This window comes from Acomys minous (genome assembly GCF_964271855.1).
Source record: "Acomys minous genome assembly, chromosome: 8".
Lineage (NCBI taxonomy): Eukaryota > Metazoa > Chordata > Mammalia > Rodentia > Muridae > Acomys > Acomys minous.
The window spans coordinates 107,944,254-107,967,023 of record NC_140489.1 but is presented as its reverse complement, the minus strand read 5'-3'; the positions used below and the strand labels follow the sequence as shown (position 1 = coordinate 107,967,023).

Sequence of the window (22,770 nt, the reverse complement as noted above, 5' to 3'; positions counted from 1 at the left end):
CAGAGGGCGGAACCAAACTGCTTGCGCACGCTCAGGACATGCGCAATGCAGAGACTGAGGCGCCAGCTGTCGACTTGGAAGTTCCGGGGAAGGAGCGCATGCGCGAGTGTACGCGTTGCCGGCGAGAGGGCAGCCTGACGACTCGGAAATTTGAATACCACAGTAGCATGGAGTGTGACCTCATGGAGACTGACATCTTGGAGTCGTTGGAAGATCTAGGGTAAGATTACGGGGCATGAGTTTCTCCAAGTCCACTCAGTTGGAACCCCGGGAACTCCTCGGGTGTCCCAGTCGGAGCCACCTGCCTCTCCACGCCGCACCCCGACTCCCGCCGGAGCTTCCCGCTGGCCCAGGGACCCCCCGTGCCACGTCCACGCTTGCCCTGCCAACTCGGCTCCACTCTCCTCGTGCTCCCCGGGTCTCCCCTCAGCCCCGCTACCCGCAGTGTGTATCAGGCACGCGTGTCATTGTCTCGGCTCCAGTTTTCACCACCCCCCACCCCCAGAGCTTCTCCTCTTGCCTCCCGATCTCCCGCTCTGCCCCCACTTTATGGCTTGCCAAAGTTGTCTCTGCTTTCCTACTTAACCCCCAAGATTTCCTTCGCCTGTCTCGTTCTTCTACCCACACCCTACTTCTCTCAAACAAATCTTTGCTCAGTCATCTCTGCATGCACCTAGGCTTCCAAAGGCGCGTCTGGGCGATGCAGCTGCGTCTAGCCCGCTCAGCTGTGCACCTAACCTTTCACCGTCTGCCTTGGAAATCACTGACAGTGATTCCTGACCGCAGCACAGCCTGGTTGAACTCCAGGATTCCAGGGCCGTCTTCACCCACCAAGAATCAGCATTATTTACTTTGCATCTTGTCTCTCTTTTGATAATTACTCAGCCTTAAAGTGATCCGTGTAGAAGTTGGGAAATAAGGCTTATTTCTTTGCGTCAGCCAGATCAAGGTACCCAAACTTAAAAAATCTAGAATCTCCTGGGCTAAAAGTGATTCAAGAAAAACAAAACAAAACAAAAATCCCTGCTAGTCAAGTCTTTGCCTGCGGGTAAGCACTGCAGGGGCGGGGAATCACAGATTTACCTAGTTGCTTTGCTATGTTTTGGTTTTTGAGACAGGGTCTCACTATAACCCCAGCTGTATAGATGAGGCTCAGAGGGATCCACCTGCCCCTGTCACCTGAGAGCTGGTATTAAAGGTGTGAGGCCCTGCTAATAGTTGTATTTGTAAATATATAGTCTTTTATCAGAGCTTAACATTAGGCTTTTCCATGACATGGAAATTCTTAAGAGAGGCGTCTTTAGGCAAGGGTCCCTTGGAGTATCCTAAAGCCAACCCGTGCGAATAGCTTGGTGTCCTAGTAGGTGCTGCTCATAAAGGAAGCGTAGTTACCTTCTCTCTTTGTTTAAGTGAGTCACCATTGTCATTTCTTTGAAACAGCACTTCGTGAATGACCCAGATTTAGGCAACTTAGTTCCTACATTGGGGGCCGTACGTTACTCATAGTTTCTGCAATGGCGACTTTTCAATGGATGTCTAAGAGTAGTTTACTTATTCCATAAATATTTTTGAGGCTCTGGGTCAGTGTGGGACTTCCCTCAGGGTGTAAGTTCATGTGGAAGGGGGGAGGGGACCTTCACATGATAGCTCCGAGACGCATATGGTGAGGAACACTGAGAGGCTCTCTTCCCTTAAAAGGTGGTGTTGCAGGAGTGGACCAAGAAGAGAGGCATATTCCGTGTGGGTATGGATCAGTTGACCAGCAGCCATGGATGAAATTGTGTCCCATTATTGTTCTTTTATCCTAGTGGTGTTTTTCTTGACTGGCTTACCAAACTAATTATTCTTGCAACAATTGCCCTCAAATAAAAAGTTGACTTGCATTATAATATAAACCATGAGATTTTTCTGAAAGTTTCTTTTAAACTTAGTTTGGTTAATTCAAATAATAAAAGACACCCTTAGTTGATTAATAAGTATTTTTAAAGAATTCATTCAAAATTACAGTTGAATGCTATCTTTTATCTCTAATGTGGCACATAGTAGGAATTTAGTTCCCACTATTAAGTGAATGTAGAACACAAGGATAAATTAATAGGCCTGGTCTTTTTATTCAAATGTATCTACTGTTTTTTTTTTATGAAGACATATTGGGATTGTGTGTGTGTGTGTGTGTGTGTGTGTGTGTGTGTGTGTGTGTGTGTCTTGTCAGTGCACACCATATGCTTACTTGATACCTGAAGAGGCCCGAAGCCAGAACCAGATACCCTAGAACTGGAATTATATGAAATTGTGAGATGCCCAATGTAGGTCCTGGGAACTGAACCCAGGCCCTCTGAAAGAGCACCAAGTGCTCTTAACCACTGGGCCATCCTTCCAGGTCTGGTACCACCCCCTTTTGCTTTGTTTTGTTTTGTTTGGTTTTTCAAGACAGGGTTTCTCTGTATAGCCTTGGCTGTCCTAGACTCACTTTGTAGACCAGGCTGCTAGTTGCAGAATGATGTATAATTTTTTGTGCATGTGTGGAAGATTTTCGAATCCATTTCTTATAGGAGTATATTTTAAAGTCTGTAATTTCTCTATGTTGTACCTCTAAATACCATGTTAAGCACGTTTAATGTTTGGCTTTAATGACAGTATTTTTATTCAATATTTCTTTTTTTTTTTAAAAGATGTATTTATTTATTTATTATGTATACAGTGCTCTGGCTGCATGTACACCTACAGGCCAGAAGAGAGCATCAGATCACATTATAGATGGTTGTGAGCCATCATGTGGTTGCTGGGAATTGCACTCAGGACCTCTGGAAGAGCAGTCAGTGCTCTTAACCTCTGAGCCACCTCTCCCAGCCCCTCAATATTTCACTTAAAAACTATAATCTTAAATGCGTCAACTTTTTGTTTTGTTTTGATTTATTTTTAATGCTGGGCAAGGTAGCAGAGTCTTTAATCCCATGGAGGCAGAGGCAGGCAGATCTCCATGAGGCTAGCCTGGTCTACAAAGCAAGTTCCAAGAGATCCAGGACTATATGGATCTTTAAACAAAATTAAAGTTTGCTTTTATTTATTTGTGTGCACATGCCACCATGTACCTGTGGAAGTCAGGCACAGTTTGCAATCGATTCTCCTGTGGGTTCCAGGAACTGGGCTCAGGTGAGCAAGCCTTGGTGGCAAGCACCAATCCCTGCTGAGCCATCTCAACTGCCCAACGATATATGATGTAAGGTTACTTCCTTGATCAATCGATCGATCGATTGATAGAGACTGATCTTGCTAAGTTACTTGGTCTGGCCTCGAGTTCTTGGTGTCCCTGCTTCAGTTTCCAGAGTTGTTGGTATTACATATACGTGCCGCAGGACCCACTGCTGATCGCTCTCAGGTTCTTGAACTTGGGCAGCATGAGACTCTGTCTTCAAGTCCAGTACAGCCAAGGCTACACAGAGAAACCCTGTCTCGAAAAACTAAAAAATAAAATAAAGTAAAAAAAAAATATATATCAAAGAACATATTTATGAAATACACGATTACTTGGAACAGTTCCTAAAGCAAATTGGCAAAAATAAAATCTAATTGATTTTTGGAAAAACATTCTAGGAAAATTAATTTTGTTGTTGACCTGGTTATTCCAGAGTTTAATTCTTAATCCAGTTGTAGTAAGAAGGTAAACTGCAGAAGAGCTTGCCAGACGGTGTAGAAGTTGACTATGCTCATTAGATATTGTGGGTTTTCTGTGTTGAGACTTTTTTAATTTTATTTTATTTTTTGGACTGGGACACTGTTTAAGACAGTGTCTCCTGTATCTTAGGCCAGGCTTTGAACTCTGTGCTTAGCCAGGAATGATCTTGAACTTTCTGATCCTCATGCCTCTCTGCCTCGCTCATGCTAAGATTTCAAGCATCTGCCACCCACGGTGCTCAGCTTATAAAGGGCTGGGATCTGAACCAGCATGATGTGTGCTGGGTAAGCACTCTCCCAATTGAGTGGCATCCCCAGCGCTCACATGTTTTGAAGGCTTAAACTGCAGTTGCCATTTGGCTGTTATTTTGGATTGTTTTGTTTTGAGTTTTGAGGGGTTTTGTTTTGCTTTTGATTTTGATTTTGGATCCCACTGTGTGGACATCACAGTGGCCTCCAGGCAAAGGTCCTTCTCCCTCTTTTTCCCACTGTTGAGATCACAAGCATGTTCCAACATGCCCAGATTGACTTCTTTTTTCTTAAAGTTTATTTTTTTTTTAATGTGAGAGTATTTACCTGCATGTATATATGTGTACCTTGTGCCTACAGAGGCCAAAAGAGGATGGAATCCCATGGAACTGGGGTTTCAAACAGTTGTAAGCTGCTGTGTGGGTGCTAGGAATTGAACACAAGTTCTCTGGGAGAGCAACCCTTCAGCCTTCTCTTAACTTTATTGTTCTAATGGTACATTACAGTGATATATGGTTTCCTTTTTCTTTTTTTTTGCAAGTTAAAGGGTTGGTGTTCATACTTTATTAAATTATTGCTTCTTTACATAAGCAATGCATACATATATTTTGCCTGCAGTACACTACGTTGAGATTTTCTTCTGAAATATAGTTTCTTATTCACCAGTTACAAGGGCCCACTGTTGGATGATGGTGCACTGTCTCAGGCAGTCTCTGCTGGAGCCACTTCCCCTGAGTTTACCAAACTCTGTGCTTGGCTGGTATCTGAATTAAGAGTCCTCTGTAAACTAGAAGAAAATGTGCAAGCAACTAACAGTAAGTAAACCTTCACTTTGTAAAAAATAAAACCAGGGCATTGGGAACTTAGCATTATTAGTATCAAAGCTAAACCATAAAGAGACATGTCAAGGCCCTGTGCTCCCCAGTGTGTACACACACACACACACACACACACACACACACACTGTTTTGTGGTGATGTTGTTCTCAAGGATAAAGTAGTTTCTAAATGTAAGGCAATGACAGTAAAATATATGCAGAGGCTGAAAAGATCCTTTACTGGAACAGAAAATTACAAAGTGCAGACAGGAACTGTATGCGCTCTGAATAGTTTTGATTTTCAACAGGGCTCACTGTGTAACACAGGTTGGCCTTGAACTCATTATCTTTCTGCCTCAGTCTGCTGAGCTCTTGCATTATAGGCACAGGCTACATTGTCTGTATTTTGTGCTCGTGAGATCCTCTATGGGTGGCTAGTAATTTAGGATGTTCTCTGTGGCTGCCAGATCCCAGGACCATGGCCAGTGGGTAGAGAATGCAGTGTGGTTGTCCTGTGCTTGGGAAGGACGGGGATACTCCATCAGGCCGCTGTCATTGCAACCAGGTGTAGCACCTCAGATGATAGGGTGGAGGGCGCCTTTATATTTGCCAGTTTTCTTGACATTTACTGCTAGTTTGTTGACTCTGAATGAGCTTGGAACCTGACACTCCACCTTCTGCTTACTCTGGCCACAGCAAAAGCTCTGAGGGATAGCAAGTAAGACCTTCTGCCTGTTAGCATACCCTTGGGACAATATCTTCCCACATAATCCAATTTTGAAGAGTTCACTATTGCTTGCAGGTGTGTGTTTTATTTCTTGGCACTTTGGAGACACAGGGTCTTGCTGTATAACTCAGGCATGTCTCTCACACATAGCCCAGGCTGTTGTGAGGAAATTTTACGTCAGCCTCCCAAGTGCTGGCATTTTCACGCTTGTCTTGTTAGTATATTTAGTATTTGGAGGTTTGTTGTATCCAATTCTAGCCCAAGTGTGGCCAATTCAGTTAATAAGATCTAGTGTCATAATAACGATAGCAGATAACGTTATATTCATTATTCCTTGTGTTCATATCAGAGTGCACTTGTTAACTCATTCAGACCTTACAGTAGTTTTGTGAGTTGGATTTTACCGCTTATCCATTTAATGACAAAAGCCCAAAGAAGTGAGACACATTGCCTGGTATCACGTAACCAGGATTCAATCACACAAAACCAGAAGTTGGGAAACCAGGGTTTTTTAACCACTTTGACGTTCTGCCACTTACTATGTCAGAGATTGTAGAAACCTTTGAAGATACTCCATAGGATACGGTCTTTAACTGGGATCATATAGAACGCGTAAAACAGGTAAGAGCAGTTGCTCCGCTTGTGTAGAGGAAGGGCACTGTTGGCACAGCTCTCCCTCACCTCGCCGCCATATGTCAGAGCCATGTGGAACTCTGGGCTGCTTTAATCACATGGTAAAGCACTGATGGTGCTCTCCTCATCTCCAGCTGCCTCTAGTGGAGCTCTGTGGAGCCTTAGGGCTGACAGGTCACAGTTTGATAAACATGTGGTAAAAAAATGGACTCGGAACTTGAAAATTACCCCAAGGCTTATTAATTTCTATCCATCTGTGATACTTAAAAGAGAACAATCAAAATAGTGAAGATGTCAGCAGCCCCTTGACTTACCCATTAAGCCTCAGACTTCCTTTTGCATGTTATTGGAATACAGAGCTATAGTCATGTTTGTTGTCTTCTGGTTTCGATTAACTGGGGACATTAGCTATGAGTGAACCAACTGGTGACTGTTACAGTAACTAAAGTCTTGCCTTCGTGATTCACCAGGGGAAGAGACCCTTGAGCACAGGAGTGCTTAGGGGAGGTCCTGTGGAGGAGAGGCCCAATGGGCTATGACAGAAGAGAGATTCACCAGTAGAGAATAGTGTAGCCACCCTGTCAGTCAGTCACAATCAGAGCTTAAATAAAGGCTCAAAAGTAGAAACAAGATGGCCTTTCCTGGGACATTGAGGAGACAGGCATGGCGCAGTGGAGGCAGTGGTATATAGATGGTTGTGATGGAGTGTACTGGGAAAGACAGATGTGAACAGTGGGGAAGAGTCCTTAAAAGCAGACCTAAGACACTGGGTGAGGTGTAGGAGCTGTTGAAAACTCTCAAGAAGAGCTGGTCAAGTATGGCTCAGCAGGAAAAGCGGTTGCCACGCAGGCTCAGTGACCTGAGTTTGGTTCCTGCAGCCCACAAGAAGGGTAGAAGGAGTCAGCTGCACAGAGCCTTTCTGACCTCCGCACTGTGTGCTCCCCACACGCCATACACACAAAGTAATAAAGAATAACTGTTAATTGTCAAGTAAGAGCCTGGTGCACACCATAAAAGCATTTTGCAGTGCCGCGAGAAAGGATGAGTTAGGAAGAAGAGCTGAGGCAGGAGAAGCCTAGTGGGAATTCCACTTTGTGACTGACGCTGTCAAAATTATTTTAATCCTCCCAAGGTCCAAGTGAAGCTGAAGAATTCCAGCTTGAGGTGAGTGGGCTCCTGGGGGAGATGAACTGCCCATACCCTTCTCTGACATCCGGGGATGTAACCAAGCGCCTTCTTGTTCAGAAGAACTGCCTCCTTTTGCTCAGTAAGTTCATGGCTACTAGAATGTAGCTATTTTTTGTTTTCCTTGAGTAAGATACAGGTTGTTCTTGTTTTGTTTCATTGCAACTTTAATTCAAATACTATCCATTTTAAAAGAAGACTTAACTGCATCTCCAACTGGGCGCTGGTGGGTGCATGCACACCCATGTCGCTTTTATTTAGTAACTGACGCTGTTTCCTGGCCTCTGCATTGGTGCTCCTCTAGCTGCTGTGCCGCTCCTGTTGTGAGCAGTGGAGGTGCTGGGGTGTCACCATCACACCGCATTGTAGAGGAGAAGCACACATCACTAGACGGGCAAGCCTTCAGAGACAAGGAAGAGCGGTTTTAGGCGAGAAACAGTGCTTGTATGATGCTAATGGAAAGGTGTTCTATTTTACTGATGTTTCTTTGGGTTGGTAAATGGTTTGTTTTTCTTTTTAAGTATACATGGGCAGCACTTGAATGGGGCCTCTACCCACTGGTCATTTTCTGAAAAGTTCTTTCCTTCCGTGTCTTTTAAAAAGATACTAATAACTGTCTCTTCCTGAAATACAGTTAGTAGACTCATAAACTGTTGCCTTGTATAAACTTGTAGTAAGCACAAGCAGTAATCTTAACTCAGGTTCTGTGTAGCATTCTGAAGTGCAGCTTTGCTTAGCTGACAGCCCTATGATGAGCATAGTCCAGAGAGTGTCTTTGTTTTTATAGCTGTACTGTGGAGTCTGAAGAATACTAAAACCTCATTTATTTATTTGTTTATTTTATTTTATTTTATTTTGCTTTTAGGGAAAACTTGTAATACAGCTATTACGCTTAGGCACTAGAAATTACTGTAGTTGCTTAACTTCCCTTTTGTCCAGCATGTGTTGCTGGGAATATCTGCACGCAGGGTCAGGACCTGCTGTAGATACTGATGTTTGTATCTAGCTTTTACATATTCATTTGGTCTCCTGCAGATGGGGGCGGGCCCAGCAGCAGTGGGTCCAGCTGATTCTCCTCTGTAGCATCGCTTACCCTGACCAGTCACGTTTGTCGTTTAGGTTATCTACATGAGAAGCTAACCACTGTGTGACATGCCCGGCAGTGACCCTGGATAGCTGAGACTTCCATAGCACTCAGCCTTTTTCCTACTGACACTATAGAGAACCACATTGACTACAAATCTCTATAACGCGTTCTTAATTCCTTGCCATTTCTTTTCTTTTCTTTTCTTTTCTTTTCTTTTAATATATTTTTCCTTGCCATTTCTTAAGCAGGCTGTGCTAACTATTTTGGAATCAGGGTCATAATTACAAACTTTACTTTCATGAGCTGAGACCTGAAGAGCTTATCAAGAGCATACAAACAACCACGTGCTTCTCCCCTAACTAACTGAGGCAGCTAAAGGTCGCTAGCTTCATATGTCCTTCACGCTTGCGCACGCACCTGGTCTTTTTTCTTCCTCCTCGTCACTGTCACTGCAGCCTGCCCTCCCCAGCCTTCCTCTTAGTTCGTAACTTCTCTCATTGTAGTATTTCATGCACGTACTCATTGCTGCTCTGTGTAATTATTCCTCACTCTGCCAACCGCCAGTTCTGTCACATCTTGATGCTAGGATTTTCTTTCTTCCAGCACCCTGCCTCACTAATCTGAACTGTTTAGCACATAGTACTTTAAGAGAGAAATAAATGGACCTCACTGGAACTGGCAGCATAGAGTAGTCCCTGCGTGTAGGGACTCTTGGCTGGTCACTGGCCTTTTGTGCTTCTCAGGTTATACTCAGAGCTAAATTAAGTCAGGCTTGAGTTTCTAATAGATGAAGTAGAGGAGGAGTATTTTGATTCTTAAGAAGATTGACACTAGGGCTCGTCCTTTGTTTTTGTTTTTCTTTTTTATAGTGTCTCCTCCAGTGCCTTTCTAGTGCTTTGAATGTGTCAACTGCTTTAACGTTTGTTCATGTGATGGTATTAGTTAATTTCATGAATAACTGTCTCACCCCAGATTTAGACAACTAGTGTATTAAGTCATAAGTCATATGATTTTTCTAGAACAAGGGTTGGCAAACTTTCTTAAAGGACTAACTATTCCTGGCTGAGCAGACTGTGACGTCTCAGTGGCAACACCCAATTCTTGGTTTTGGCAGGAAAGCAGACACAGATGTATAAGAGACAAGTGTGACAAGAGACTGGTAAAAACCTGTTTACAACGGCGTTAGTTATTTTCACAACTACAAGGTTGTACTGTTTTCATTGCCTTAGCACCCAAGTATAGCTTACTCTGTGGAACATACCAAGATGTAGTAAAGCCACATGGAATGGCCTCTGCAGAAACTCTGCTGCATTTATTACTTTAGAACAAAAATTGATGGGTGTCTCAGAAATGACTTGCCAGCGACCCCCTTGCCTTTTAGCTTCTGTCCTGAGGACAGCAAGTAAGATGTTCAAGCTGATTGCACTTTGTTGATTCTGATAGGATCAGAAAACCTAGAAAACAACTCCCAAAAGAGCAGAAGCAGACTTTGCTCACTACTCAGAAATCCTATGTTTAGGGGCAAGTGTCTTTGGGACAGTTACAGGAATGTCGATGACTAGTTAGGTCTGTCTTCTGCTGATGTGGCCCTCATTATACTAGGCTAAGCAACTCTGGGCATACTCAACACAAAGGGAGTGCTGACAGAAAGTGACGTAAGAGCCCAAAGGCGTGGCTCCTGGGGTGGCGGCTCTTCCTGACCATCAGAGTCCAAACCCCTGACCCACATAGCTAAGAGAACTAACCCCTCCAAGGTGTCCTCTGAACTCCATGAATGTGCTGTGGTGTGCACACATGAATGCACATACACACATGCACACACACACAGAGGGAACAATACTGAAAAGAAGAAGTGATTTGAAAGTTTTAAGGTGAGGAATATGGAGAGAAAGGGTGGGTGGGAAGGATAAAGATGAATGAGCACCCAGCAGGTGACATAAGGCTGTTGGAGAAATGAGAAAGGAGCTTTAGAAAGCTCAGTGTCTTCACACTTAAAATGTTCCATACCATTTCTAGACAGACTCACTATTAGAGAGTGCAGGGTACTTTTGTCATTGTGCTTATAAGTGGTTCAAAGTGAAAATTGGCCATCTGTCACCTTGTGCAAAATTTTTCACAGATGCCAACCCCTGTTCTGGAGGTAGCATGGTTGAATGCAAGTATCCAGATGATTAGGTGTGATCAACCTTGGTTGCAAAGTGTTGCCTAGTTTTAATTAACCTTAAACAGTACATGATACCTCAGTTACATAAGCAGTGTATATGTTATGTCGTTAGCAGGTAAAAGTGGTTTTCATTTCTTGTTCTGTCCATTCTTGCAGCTTTAAAAGTTACGTATTATTAGCTCTATAGAGTTGTGACTCCAGACTTATGGCATTAACTATAGTATCTTATTTTGAAATCTTATTTTGTTTACTTCAGCATACCTCATCTCAGAACTAGAAGCTGCCAGAATGCTCTGTGTGAATGCTCCTCCAAAAAAAGCTCAAGAAGGAGGCGGTAGTGAGGTCTTTCAAGAGTTGAAAGGCATATGTATTGCTCTAGGAATGTCCAAACCTCCAGCCAATATAACTATGTTCCAATTCTTCAGCGGGATTGAGAAAAAAGTAAGACCTTTAGTACCGATTGTAGCGTATTAAAGGCATAGTCCTACGTTTGTTTGAAATGAAACATTAAGTTTATTTCTCTTAATGGGAACCTAATGTACATATTAATAAATGTTAATAAGTGAGTTTTGGGTTTTAAATCCTAGATAACTCAGAGAGAAATCAATATTTTAGTGGTCTTTTTGCTTTTGTTATTTTTAAACATTGACATGTTTCTTTTTCAAAAATGAAACTTTATACTTTGGTTTGAAGCTAAAGTAAGCTAGATATAAAGTAAAAATAACTAACATTCTTAAGGCCTTTATAAAATGATTCAACTTTGAGGCAATTTTTATAGTTTTTATCATTATTACTCTGCTTCCCCTTACTGACTGGACAGAAAAGGACATTAATAAATTCTGTTTTCTAATCCAGTTGCTTTGGGTCTGTATAAACTCAATTTATTGGCTACTAACATAAGTTAGTGTGTGAAAAATGTAATTATTTTTATACCACACATTATCAACAGAATACTGACATATATTTATATAAACAATTAGGAGCAAGCAATTTTGATTTAAAAAATGGATGAGTAAAAGAAACTGGTATTTGTTGTATAAAGTTATTTCCTGTCTGAATATCTGCGGGACTCACTTTCACTGTGGGGTGAACGCTGTGGGGCACAACAGTGTGTCTGTAGTCCGTACTCTGTGTTCCTCCATCCATTCAGCTAATGCTCATTTGGTGCCCACTGGTGTCAGGCACTGTTCCAGGTCCATTGAAGGATCCGAGCTTCTCTAGTTATGGGGGAGTGGGACAAGCCAGTGTCTTATCTCATGGGTCTTTACATTTATGTTTCAACCCCACCTGCACCTTTGCCTCCTCTGGCAGGAGTCTTCTTTTGATGGCAAGAGATGATGGGAATTGGGAAATGAGGAAGATAAATAGGACTTTTAGAATTTTTTTTTTAATTTATTCATTTGTTTTTGTGTCAGTTAAAGGAAACATTAGCAAAAGTTCCACCTAATCATGTGGGAAAGCCGCTATTGAAGAAGCCGATGGGACCAGCCCACTGGGTGAGTCATGACCTTCCTGCGTCAGCTTCCTAAGGAACCACCATTAACATCAGGGCTTGACTGTCTGCAGTCATAGCCCAGGTTGGCCTCTAACTGGCGGCAGTCCTCTTGGCTCAGCCAAGTACTTTGTTTACACCTGACTTAAATTACATTTTTCTGATACATGGTTTGCTACCTGGACATCCTTGAAATCATTTTGGGGAACCTCCAGAATTATGGAGAAAAACTGTTTGTGTATGATTCGAAGTACTTTTCTCATAATTGGTAAATATTTCATGTACTTATTGAATAAATGAAGTTTGGTATGAATGAAGCATTTTTCTAATTGCCAGATGGATTCAAACCTGACTGAGCTGAACCAGCTTCACACAGTGAATTATGGGAAAGCAAAACAAGACTTTTTACTTTATATTTAGTATTGTTTTGAGACTAACCTTTCTGTCCTGTCACTTAATCAACATTAGCCGGTAGGAAGGACCATGTGTGGTGAACGCTGGGGAATCACTTGTGTAAACAGCAGTTTCTGCTTTAGGAACAGGGGATCAGGCACATGTGTGAATCCTAATCACTTTGTTAAATTTTGCTTCAGGAAAAGATAGAAGCCATTAACCAAGCCATAACCAATGAGTACGAAGTTCGGCGGAAGCTGCTAATCAAACGTTTGGATGTCACTGTCCAGTCCTTTGGCTGGTCTGACCGAGCTAAGGTAGGCTGAAACAACTGTAGACACAGTCCCTAATCACCTGACAGGAAAGCTTCCAAGTGACCCTGGCCACGCCTTTATTCCCGGCTGCTGTGTCAGCAACTCTAGCAGCTGTATTTGTACAGGATAATTCCTAAGTACAGGAAGCAGTACAGAGTGGAAAACTTTTTCCTACCATTTGGAACTCAGTAACCTTCTTATTACATCTTTAATGTTTTTCACTTGTATGGTTCCCTGCACCATTCTGAATATTTACATTTGTGTTTGAACACTTTTGTTTCAACAGAGTCAGACAGAAAAATTAGCTAAGGTTTACCAGCCAAAGCGTTCAGTCTTGTCTCCTAAAGGTAATATTTCCGTTGCTCATCTTTTGGCCGCCAGACAAGACTTGTCAAAGATTTTAAGGACAAGCAGTGGGTCCATAAGAGAGAAGACTGCCTGTGCCATCAATAAGGTGACTAGAGCACTTTTGATTTTCTCACACATGCATTTGTCTGTCCGTAGAATGAGAGGTTTAAATTGTCTTTTTTATCCCATAGGTGTTGATGGGCAGGGTGCCCGACAGAGGTGGTAGACCCAATGAAATTGAACCTCCACCCCCAGAGATGCCACCATGGCAGAAAAGACAAGATGGCCCCCAGCAGCAAGCAGGAGGCCGAGGAGGAGGGAGAGGTGGTTATGAACATTCCTCATTTGGAGGACGAGGAGGTCATGAACAAGGAGGGAGAGGTGGACGTGGTGGCTATGACCATGGCGGCCGAGGGGGAGGAAGAGGAAATAAGCATCAAGGAGGCTGGACAGATGGAGGGAGTGGAAGTGGAGGTGGCTACCAGGATGGCGGTTATCGAGATTCGGGTTTCCAGCCCGGTGGCTATCATGGTGGCCACAGCGGTGGCTATCAAGGTGGTGGCTATGGTGGTTTCCAAACATCGTCATATACAGGAAGTGCATACCAGGGTGGTGGGTACCAGCAGGACAATAGATACCAAGATGGTGGGCACCATGGCGATCGAGGCAGCGGTGGTCGTGGGGGAAGAGGTGGCCGAGGAGGTCGGGGTGGCCGTGGAGGCCAGGGAGGAGGCTGGGGAGGAAGAGGGAGCCAGGCTTATCACCAAGGGGGTCAGTTCGAGCAGCACTTCCAACATGGAGGCTATCAGTATAGTCATTCTGGATTTGGACAAGGAAGACATTATACTAGTTGAGGCTACAGAAACGTATAACTTACTAGAGCTCAAGTAATAGAAACTTAGCTTCCAAACCCTGAACCCAACATCTGTTTCAAATGAATGTAAGACCACAGGTGTCAGGCACACTCCTGCTTGGGACAGCCATTTGCCGGTCTTCATTCAGTTCTCTCTTTTTATTATTAAACAGTTTTGCATAACACTGTTTATTTAAGAAACATATCTCTTCTTTCTATGAAAAACAAATTTAAAAGGCAGTTTAAATTGCCTTTAATTGACCGGTAGACTAATCCACTTAGAAGATACATGCTTTTTTGAAGAAATTACTTGAATAAAATAGTTTTCACGTTTTCAATATGCAAGTTTTGAAAATGAGGATTTGCCTAGACTTTTTTTATCTTTACTGCTGGGAACCTTCCTCATATTAACAACCCATGTGTGTTCTCCGTAAACTTCTGCTGTCTGTTCTCCGAGCATAGCTCTGCCCCTGATTGGCATTTTCTTCAGAGAGGTTTGGTCACGTTTCTCTGTGACAGCCCTGTGGGTTCGTTCCTATTGCATGAGCTCTGTTGCAGATAGCACATTCAGTAGCCTTACCTTGTTGATGGAATACTGTACCATATGCTCCTCCAAACACCACGACCACGGCCAAAACCTATAAAGATGACGAAAGCAAACTAAGTTGTGATACTATAGTACCTGTAGGCACATAGTTAACTATAGCAACTCAAACAGACCTGCATCCATCCGAGACAAAGTTCCTCCTTCAACCTTGTTTTTACTTGAAATTTGCTAGAAGAAATGGCAAGCAGAAATCTGTCTTATGCACGAGTTCATGCCACTGGCTCAGCAAATACAAGTTAAGTTTGCTTTAGGCAAGAGACCTTTTTTGTGATGGAAGTGCACTACCAAGTCAGAACGAGTGCTGCTCAGTGCAGGAGGCCCTTCATTATTGCTGCAGAAGACAAAAGCCTGGCTCAGTCACTCTCCACAGTTTTTCTTTTACTGAAATCACACGATGCTTGCTGCCGGGTTTTTGTACATGTAAACACTGTCAAGCTGTGAAAGAAAATGGCAGGAGGTGTGTTTTGTGTGAGAGGTGAGCAATAAAGTATCTGTACATCCTCTCCTTGCTGTGAGAGTTTTATTTCAGCTGTTTTTCACACTAAATTGTTCTGGGTATTTGTGCCTGGCTTATGGACTAAGGCTTCTGTTCCCAAAGAGTAGTTCCTGAAGTTAAAGGTTTCTGTTTCTATTTCTGAAAGCTAAAACGAACTGGGGGTGGGCAGGGGGAGCTGTCTCTGAATTTACCTTATTTATCACAATATGGCTAGAAAGCTTCCTCTGACTGTCCACTGGGTGTAGCTGTTGCTACACATTTTAGGCAAGATACATCAGTGCCCCTCCCTAATCTTTTAGAGGGTTTGGTTTTTCATTCTTCCTAAAAACAAGAGACTTGGTTTTAGTTTTTGTTTTGTTTTGTTTTTTAAAAGGAACTGAAAATTATAAAGATATTTATTAGAAGAAAAAAATGTCAGAACTTCTTTAAAGTTTAGCATGGTGTATATGATGTGTGTGAGTGGGGCATGCGTGCTAAGGTCAGAGGACAATTTTCAGGAGTTGGTTGGAGGGAGTTGAGGGAATCAAACTTGGGGAGTAGTCAGGCCTGGGTAGCAAGTACTCTTACTCTGAGCCATCTCACAGCCCCTAAATGGGATTAAAAAAAAAAAAGGATGTCTTATCATCAAAAGTACTTTACTATTGAAATAATGATTTTCTGATAATTAAAACTATCCTCAAGACCACCATGGCCCTTTTATTAATTTTAGCAAACTTTAGCTAGCCTTTATGATTGTAAGATGTTCCACATGCTTTATTAAATGAATTAGTGTAAGCTTTCTCTGAAGCAGCAGTGAATACACAGACTTATTGTGTGTAGGTGGTTCCTATAGAAATAAGAGTTGTCACAGCCACCTCTTGAAATAATACCTTAGGTGGACATTTGCTCTAATTGCTTTCATAACCTAGGGCTGTATAGTATTCCTACTAGACTTGCTCTTGGCAAGTAGAATTTTGATTTATTTTACTAGGCTGCTTTCTCAAATATGATTGTGTGTGAGGATAAATGGTAGACTTCTCCACAATGGACCTAAATTTACACCCTTGTGTTTTATTTAAACTAGACATTGTTGTATGCATCAAGAGGCCATAAAATAATTTAGTTTCTACCCTTCACCATAAATTACTCTAGATAAGATAGCCCAATTACCAACTTTACTGTATTAGCATTCTTCTTCTTCTTCTTTTTTTTTTTTTTTACACAGAGTGTTTCTTTGATCAATAGCGTATTCGGGTTTTGCTTGTGTTCTTTGGGGTTGGAATCTCAATCTATTGTTCAAGCTGTCCTCAAACTCCTGTGTTCACCTCAACCTCTCAAATACATTGGTCTATAGGCAAGTGCTACAACCACATCTGCCTGATCTTATAGACACTCTTAAACGTGTCGTGGGTCAGTAGTCATTTACTGGAATAAGGTAGATGGGATTTCCTCAACAATCAAGATGTTAGTTTGTTTGTTTTGGGTTTTGTTTTTTTGTTTTTTTGTTTGTTTTTAACATGAAATCCTAGGGCATCTGGAACAGACTTGGTAGACCTCCAAGGCTTGTCCCACCTGAGATCAGGAGCTGAAACTAGGAGTCAGTGCTGAGAACTCTTAAGACCTGCCACTGGACCTGGTCTTTTATGCTGTAGCACCAACTTGGCTGATGACCAGCTCTGCCAGACACAGACTCTAGCTGAGGGAAAGACTTGAGACCATTTCTACGTGCATGGAACTGATTTCCATTGGCCAAGTCACCTTTCTCCTTAAGCATTACATGTTTTTATTTTTGTTGTATGGATTCTTCCTGGACTCTGCTTGTGTCTTTTTAACAATAGATTTTAAGTGGCTGTGAATCACTCACCACCTTACCTATGGTATCTGGTTGTAGGTTTTGTTTGCTGTTTTCATACAAGGTCTCCCTTAGCCAAAGCTAATCTAGAACTTACTGTTTAACCCAGGGTGACCTTGTACTGACTCTCCTCATCTAATTCAAATGCCGAGGTTCCCAGGCATGCACTACATCCTCCTGCCTTGTAAAGGATCGTTGGGTTTACCTAAGTAGAAAAACACAGTCACGCTGTGCTCCTCACCTCATGCAGCGCTCCGCTCTGTAAGACTTCTCCCTGGTTTCCTTATCATTTTATTTCTCATTAGCATGATTATAATTAGAAACACCCCTTCTGCTGTTCAGTGACACATCAATAAAACTGGTATGCACCAATATGGAACCCATATACTTCATCTAATTCATGGGCTAGAGTAGGTTAGGAGGCACAGCCTGAAATCCAACGGACTGGAGCTTGATGCACTTGTGTAACAGAACTGGGAACACTACAGACATGGGCAATAGTTAGATGGCAAAATGCAAATTTGTTAAGAAAAAGATGCTGAGTGCGACTTGTTGTTTGGTTTGACTGACTGCTTCTGTGTCCTCCTACGAAATGATGGACGCCTGCATCAGGCAGACGGGAACGGGAGCAGCTGGCACCACTAGTGTTAAAAGTGTGTGTGTAGCCCTTGGCAACAGCTGCCATTGCCCACTCCAGATGGAGGCTTGTTACCAGGATCTGTCACTCCCCAAGAGCAGCTCCCAGGCCTGGGCTGTCTGAAACCCTTGGCCCTAGAACAACACTCTAGAACTTTTCTAGTGACCACAGCCAGCTGTTTCTCTGGCTCTTCACAACCTTCTGACCTTTAGCCTCACCTTTTCAATCCTTATTCCTGCTTCTGCTGCTGTCAGCCCCCTGACAAAGGCTCACCCTACTGAGGGCTCAACCTTGCCTCTCCCTCTTGGGCTATCAAGCTGCTTTCTTGGCTAGATGCACTGGCTGCTCCTCTGCTTCTTTCTTCATGATGGCAGCTCAGATGGTTCCAGTAAAAGCAACATCATTTAGAAAGCCTTTTGTTGAGTGACCCTGCTGCGTTGGGAGAAGGAGCACAGGAATGTCTCTGCCTAGCTCAGTAAGCTGAAGGCCTTTCTCACATGGCCACGGAAAGGGTGCTTGTACCCAGGCCATCAGGAAGTGATCCCCTCTGCCTGAGGGGAAGATGGTGAAGAGCCATCTAGAGTTCTCCAAGGTGTGCAGCAGGAAAAGCCCGATGCAAACTATTTGAAAAAACCATGGCTGTGGTTGCACCTTCAGAAACTGGAACAAACAGCTGTAACTGCCCTGTAGTTTCTGTGCAGTATTCAAAACAGCAAGCCCAAGTGGGCTGCCTAGTTGTGTAACTGACGCTTATTTTTGTCCAGGGCTTCTAGGACAGCAAAGAGGAGTTCAACAGCTGCCAACAAGGGGGTCAAAATTCCGCACTCCCCGAATGTCCACTTATTTACAAACAGGAAAATGATCACCAGAAGGAATGCTTATGTTAGTAATCATACCGTTAGCAATAGTGATCACAGCATATTTTTTCTTAATATTTTAAAATTTTTTACATATATTGATATTATATAAAATAAACTATGTTGAGCAAGAAGAACCACAAAACAATTATATTAATGTTACATTCATAGTGTTTTGGCTATTTGTGTTTAGCCACCTTGAAGAAAACATTTTCCTATTTTGATGAGTCTAAAATTCTGAATGTAAATCACTATCTGTCATATCTCTATCAACTTAAAACATCTATCTAGACCTAAAAACATCTTAACCTCTAAACAACTAAGCTTAACTGTAAAACTAAACTATCTAGTCTTCTACCCCATCAGAGACTTGAGAAGGAATAGAATTAATTACTTGAGTATACAGACAGTGCAAGTTAGCAGCTTCTCAAATGAGAAGATGACAGAGACAGTTTGCTATCTAAACAGTCACTCAAAATTTTCTATAACACTGGAGCATCATCTTCAACCTTCTGCCCCAATATATCTGACAGACATATTTGTGAGGTAGGAACTATTGAGGACTTGCTTACCCTGTCTTGGCAGTTTGGCCGTTGACTCTGTCTGCATCTAAGCTTGCCTATTTTTTGGTTTTTTGAGTCAGGGTTTCTCTGTGTAGCCTTGGCTGTCCTGGACTCACTTAGTAGACCAGGCTGGCCTCAAACTCACAGGGATCCTCCTGCCTCTGCCTTCTGAGTGCTGGGATTAAAGGCATGTGCCATCATGCCTGGCTCAAGCTTCCCTATTTTTAAGCAGAATTCTGTCAGTGGTCGAATTAAGGACTTTTTACCCAGTGGCTGGTGTGCTATATTTGAAGCCATCTCCATAAGGAGGTTCTTTAATGTTCCTCATTTTCTTTGAGGTAGGCTAGGTGTTGGTAGGAGCTAAAACATTAAAAACATCTATAATTGCCATATTCTGTAGGACTCTGAGGCTTTTGAAGACCTTATCTATTTTACCTTATCTGTCTATAGAATCATACCTGTCTGTTACATCTAGAATGTATATTCTTGTGATGTAAGTAGACTAATAATTGACATGACCATGATTTGATCAACTGACAACTTGTCTAACTTACTTATCCCAAACAGCCTACAATAACGCTTTCAAGGTATTGGAAGTAAACCTTATATTCTACTTGAGTGGTATGGGTACAGTACTCATATTAGAGTAGAAATATGGGCTGGAGAGATGGCTCAGAGATTAAAGCACTGACTGCTCTTCCAGAGGTCCTGAGTTCAGTTCCCAGCAACCACATGATGGTTCACAACCATCTATAATGAGATCTGGTGCCCTCTTCTGGTGGGTAGGTATACATGCAGGCAGAACACTGTATAATAAAAAAATAAAAAAATAAAATCTTTAGAAATATTTTATGTATATCTACGTGTGTGTGTATATATATATATATGCAGTGTGTGTGTGTGTGTGTGTGTAAAGAATCTTAAATCACAACACATTTTTAGCAATGCCTTCATGATGTCCTTAACACCTGCTGAGTGACCACCCACAGGGTAGGTTGAGCCTCCCTCTCCTGTCTCAAAGTTACTTATTGTAATAAAAGTGTAATAGTTCAGAGATGTGTTTCATCTGAAATCTCAAGAAAATGTTTGGAAAGGCTTGGGATTGGCTGGAACAAGGATCCAAAGACTTTTTATTGAGTTACATATGTCAATACTTAGGAAACATAATGGATCAGATACATAATCTTGAGGAATCATGGTTTATAGGACAGGTGGAAGAGAGTTAGGGAAGGAGGAAGACCTCAGTGACATGCTAGTCTAGGTTTAATGGAAAATACAGCTTTTACTATTTATTAAGGTTATTAAGCTCAACCTTAACCTGTCCACTGTAGGTGGGTGATACACAGCCCACAGCAGCCTCCTTCCTCAGTACACTGTATCCTAGCCTGACACAGAAATAAATTGTAACTAAACAGAGTACATCTTTACAATTCAGCAACTCTTAGCCAATCACAGTTTGCAGTCATATCAGTGAGAGGCAAGGGTCTTTCCAGCCAGTCAGACCTCTCTGTGTCTCTCTTCCTCGTCTCTAGTTGTAAATATGACCTGTACTTGTGTTGGTGTCAGGAGCATTGTGCATTCTGCACCATTTGGTCTGGAATGCTTCAGAATTCTACACACACACACACACACACACACACACACACACACACACACACACACACACACATTAATAAAGTAGCTAAACACAAGCAGCTTTGTAATAAGCATTTCAAAAACAAGGAAGGGAAGACATTGCAGGCGGAGAGACTCCTTATTGATCCAAGTTATAAAATCCCTTAAGTATTTTTAGAATTTTGGGGATTTTTTGTTTCTGTTTTTATTTTATAATCATCTGAAGTACAAAGCTGAAATATGGCTCTTTGCCTGCTCACGGCTGTGAGTTCAGTCCCCGGCACTAGCATTATTAGCTGCTGCATCGGATAGTGTAGGTCCAGTGCCTTACTGTTGTGTACTAGTTGGTTGCTTATATCAAGCTGAGTAACATGAAAATGAATGTTTTATGTTACGGATTTCTGTGTTTGACTTCTGTTTACTGTAGTTCAGGGCCTGAAAAGACCTGGCATCATACAAATGGTTTCTATCTGCCAGAGATGCATTGCCTCTCTATCTAGCGAACAGAATAGTTGCAGTGGTTATGGTTGTGATGCACTTGCCCTGTAGGACAGTATATCATTGTCAGTGGTGTAGCAAGATACCCTGAAACTTAGTACATTGAATGAAGCATCAAGTATTTATTACTGATGTGGTTTGTGTGGGTTGGGAACCCATCAACGCTACTTAAATTCTTGGAGAAATCTGAAGAACAATTTTTCTATGTTCTGCAGCCGTTTGTTTTCTGTGAGATGTCAGATGTTTGTGCTTCCTCAGCCAACAGCATGATTTCTGGTACGCCCTGGGTGCTCGTGCTGTTTTAATTATGAGCTTCTATCCAAAGTACAAGAGAGAAGGATTAACATTGTCTATTCTGTTTGTTGGCTTGTTAAATAACACAGCCACTGAGTCTGTGTCTACCAGAGCAACTTCTGCGCACACCCTCCTGCAGGACTCTCTCACCAATACCTGACTTGTGGCCATCTTCTCCCCTGGCTTGAGACTGAAGCTCCCTCGGATTTTTGCATTATGCTCATTGCGACTCTAAAGCTGATTTGTAGTAAAGAGAAGTGTGTCTTTTCCCTGAAACTGTTTAGAAATAGGCATTTCCAGAAAAGTCCTTAAACGTTTTATCTAGAGTCAACATTTTAAAATTTTGTCATATTGCTTATCACCCTGTGAAATAGAAACAGTTTTTTTTTTTTTAAATTAGAGCATTTAAAAGTACTTTCATCGAAGCATACCCAGCTACCTGGTAGTCTTAGCTCTGGGAAAATAACAACTTGCTGATGTTGATGCTTCTTCTCTAAATAGTCTACAGGTAACTCCCACATAACCATAAAGCCATTGTCATATTGAAGGGAATTAGGATTCACTCACTCCTTCATGGTATAACATAAAGTTCACATTTAAAATTTCCTAGGTACTATAGAAAGTATGATTTACCGTTTGACCCAGAATATAACCATGGCTCCTAACACTGCATTTGAATAACGCATTTGATTAGAACTGCACCACCCCTGCCCCCCCCCCCCGATTTTGTTAGATTTTATTTTTGAAGTGTTCAGGCCAGTTGCTTATCAAAATGCCCAAGTGACGTTTCCCCCGTGTTCCTCCAGATGCACTCCTGACACTTACATTCCAGTGTGACCGCCACTACGATCCAGAAGACAAGTTGTAGGTCGTGTGAGGTGCCCGTGTGCTCCCTAGTGTTACGGAGCTCAGTCTGGTGCAGACATAGGCCTGGAAACAAGGTTGTTTCCTGTGCTTACCTACCCATCTTCTGTAATCCTAAAACTCAGCCCAGCCCTCGGCGCATGGCGCACTTTAATTTTGAAAGCTAATGTCTATTTTCCTCCTATCTCACTGGGAGAAGCTAAACCCTCTTAGCCTTTTAAACATATTTATGCTTCACACTGTTTACATGGGCACAATATATAGATTGTTCTCTAAACTGATTTTACCCATTCAGTTCCTTGTCTTGACCACCTCATTTCAAATGGGAAGAATAGACAGTTTTAGAGGAAAAAAGAACAAAACAAAAAACAGAATCCATCTTCATATGAGAGAATAAAAAGCTCCTGTAGGCATTTTCATTTCTTTTTTAAAAATATATTTTATTAATTTATTCATATTACATCTCAATTGATACATCCCTTGTATCCTCCCATTCCTCCCTCCCTCCCACTTCCCCCCTACTCCCCTCCCGTATGACTGTGACTTAGAGGGACCTCCTCCCCCTGTATATG

General features: G+C 42.2%; 1 protein-coding gene across 2 annotated transcripts; it reads left to right on the top strand.

Annotated features, from left to right (window-relative positions):
* Positions 1–60: 60 nt before the first annotated feature.
* On the top strand, positions 61–15,047 carry FAM98A (family with sequence similarity 98 member A). Of its 2 annotated transcripts, XM_084793637.1 has the most exons (8): positions 61–220; positions 4,591–4,739; positions 7,234–7,368; positions 10,794–10,978; positions 11,953–12,033; positions 12,623–12,739; positions 13,023–13,190; positions 13,276–15,047. In XM_084793637.1, exons 1-8 carry the CDS (start codon positions 99–101, stop codon positions 13,936–13,938), a joined length of 1,620 nt encoding a protein of 539 aa, XP_084649763.1. In that variant the 5' UTR covers positions 61–98; the 3' UTR covers positions 13,939–15,047. The 2 variants fall into 2 exon arrangements, with proteins under 2 accessions (XP_084649763.1, XP_084649764.1); XM_084793638.1 differs by lacking the exons at positions 61–220; positions 4,591–4,739; positions 10,794–10,978.
* The last annotated feature ends 7,723 nt before the right edge of the window (positions 15,048–22,770 follow it).

Coding starts and splice junctions, on each gene's coding strand:
- FAM98A (XM_084793637.1), top strand. CDS start 99: ATGCGCGAGTGTACGCGTTGCCGGCGAGAGGGCAGCCTGACGACTCGG. Junction 4,740..7,233: donor AAATGTGCAAGCAACTAACA/GTAAGTAAACCT, acceptor AATCCTCCCAAG/GTCCAAGTGAAGCTGAAGAA. Junction 13,191..13,275: donor CTGCCTGTGCCATCAATAAG/GTGACTAGAGCA, acceptor TTTATCCCATAG/GTGTTGATGGGCAGGGTGCC.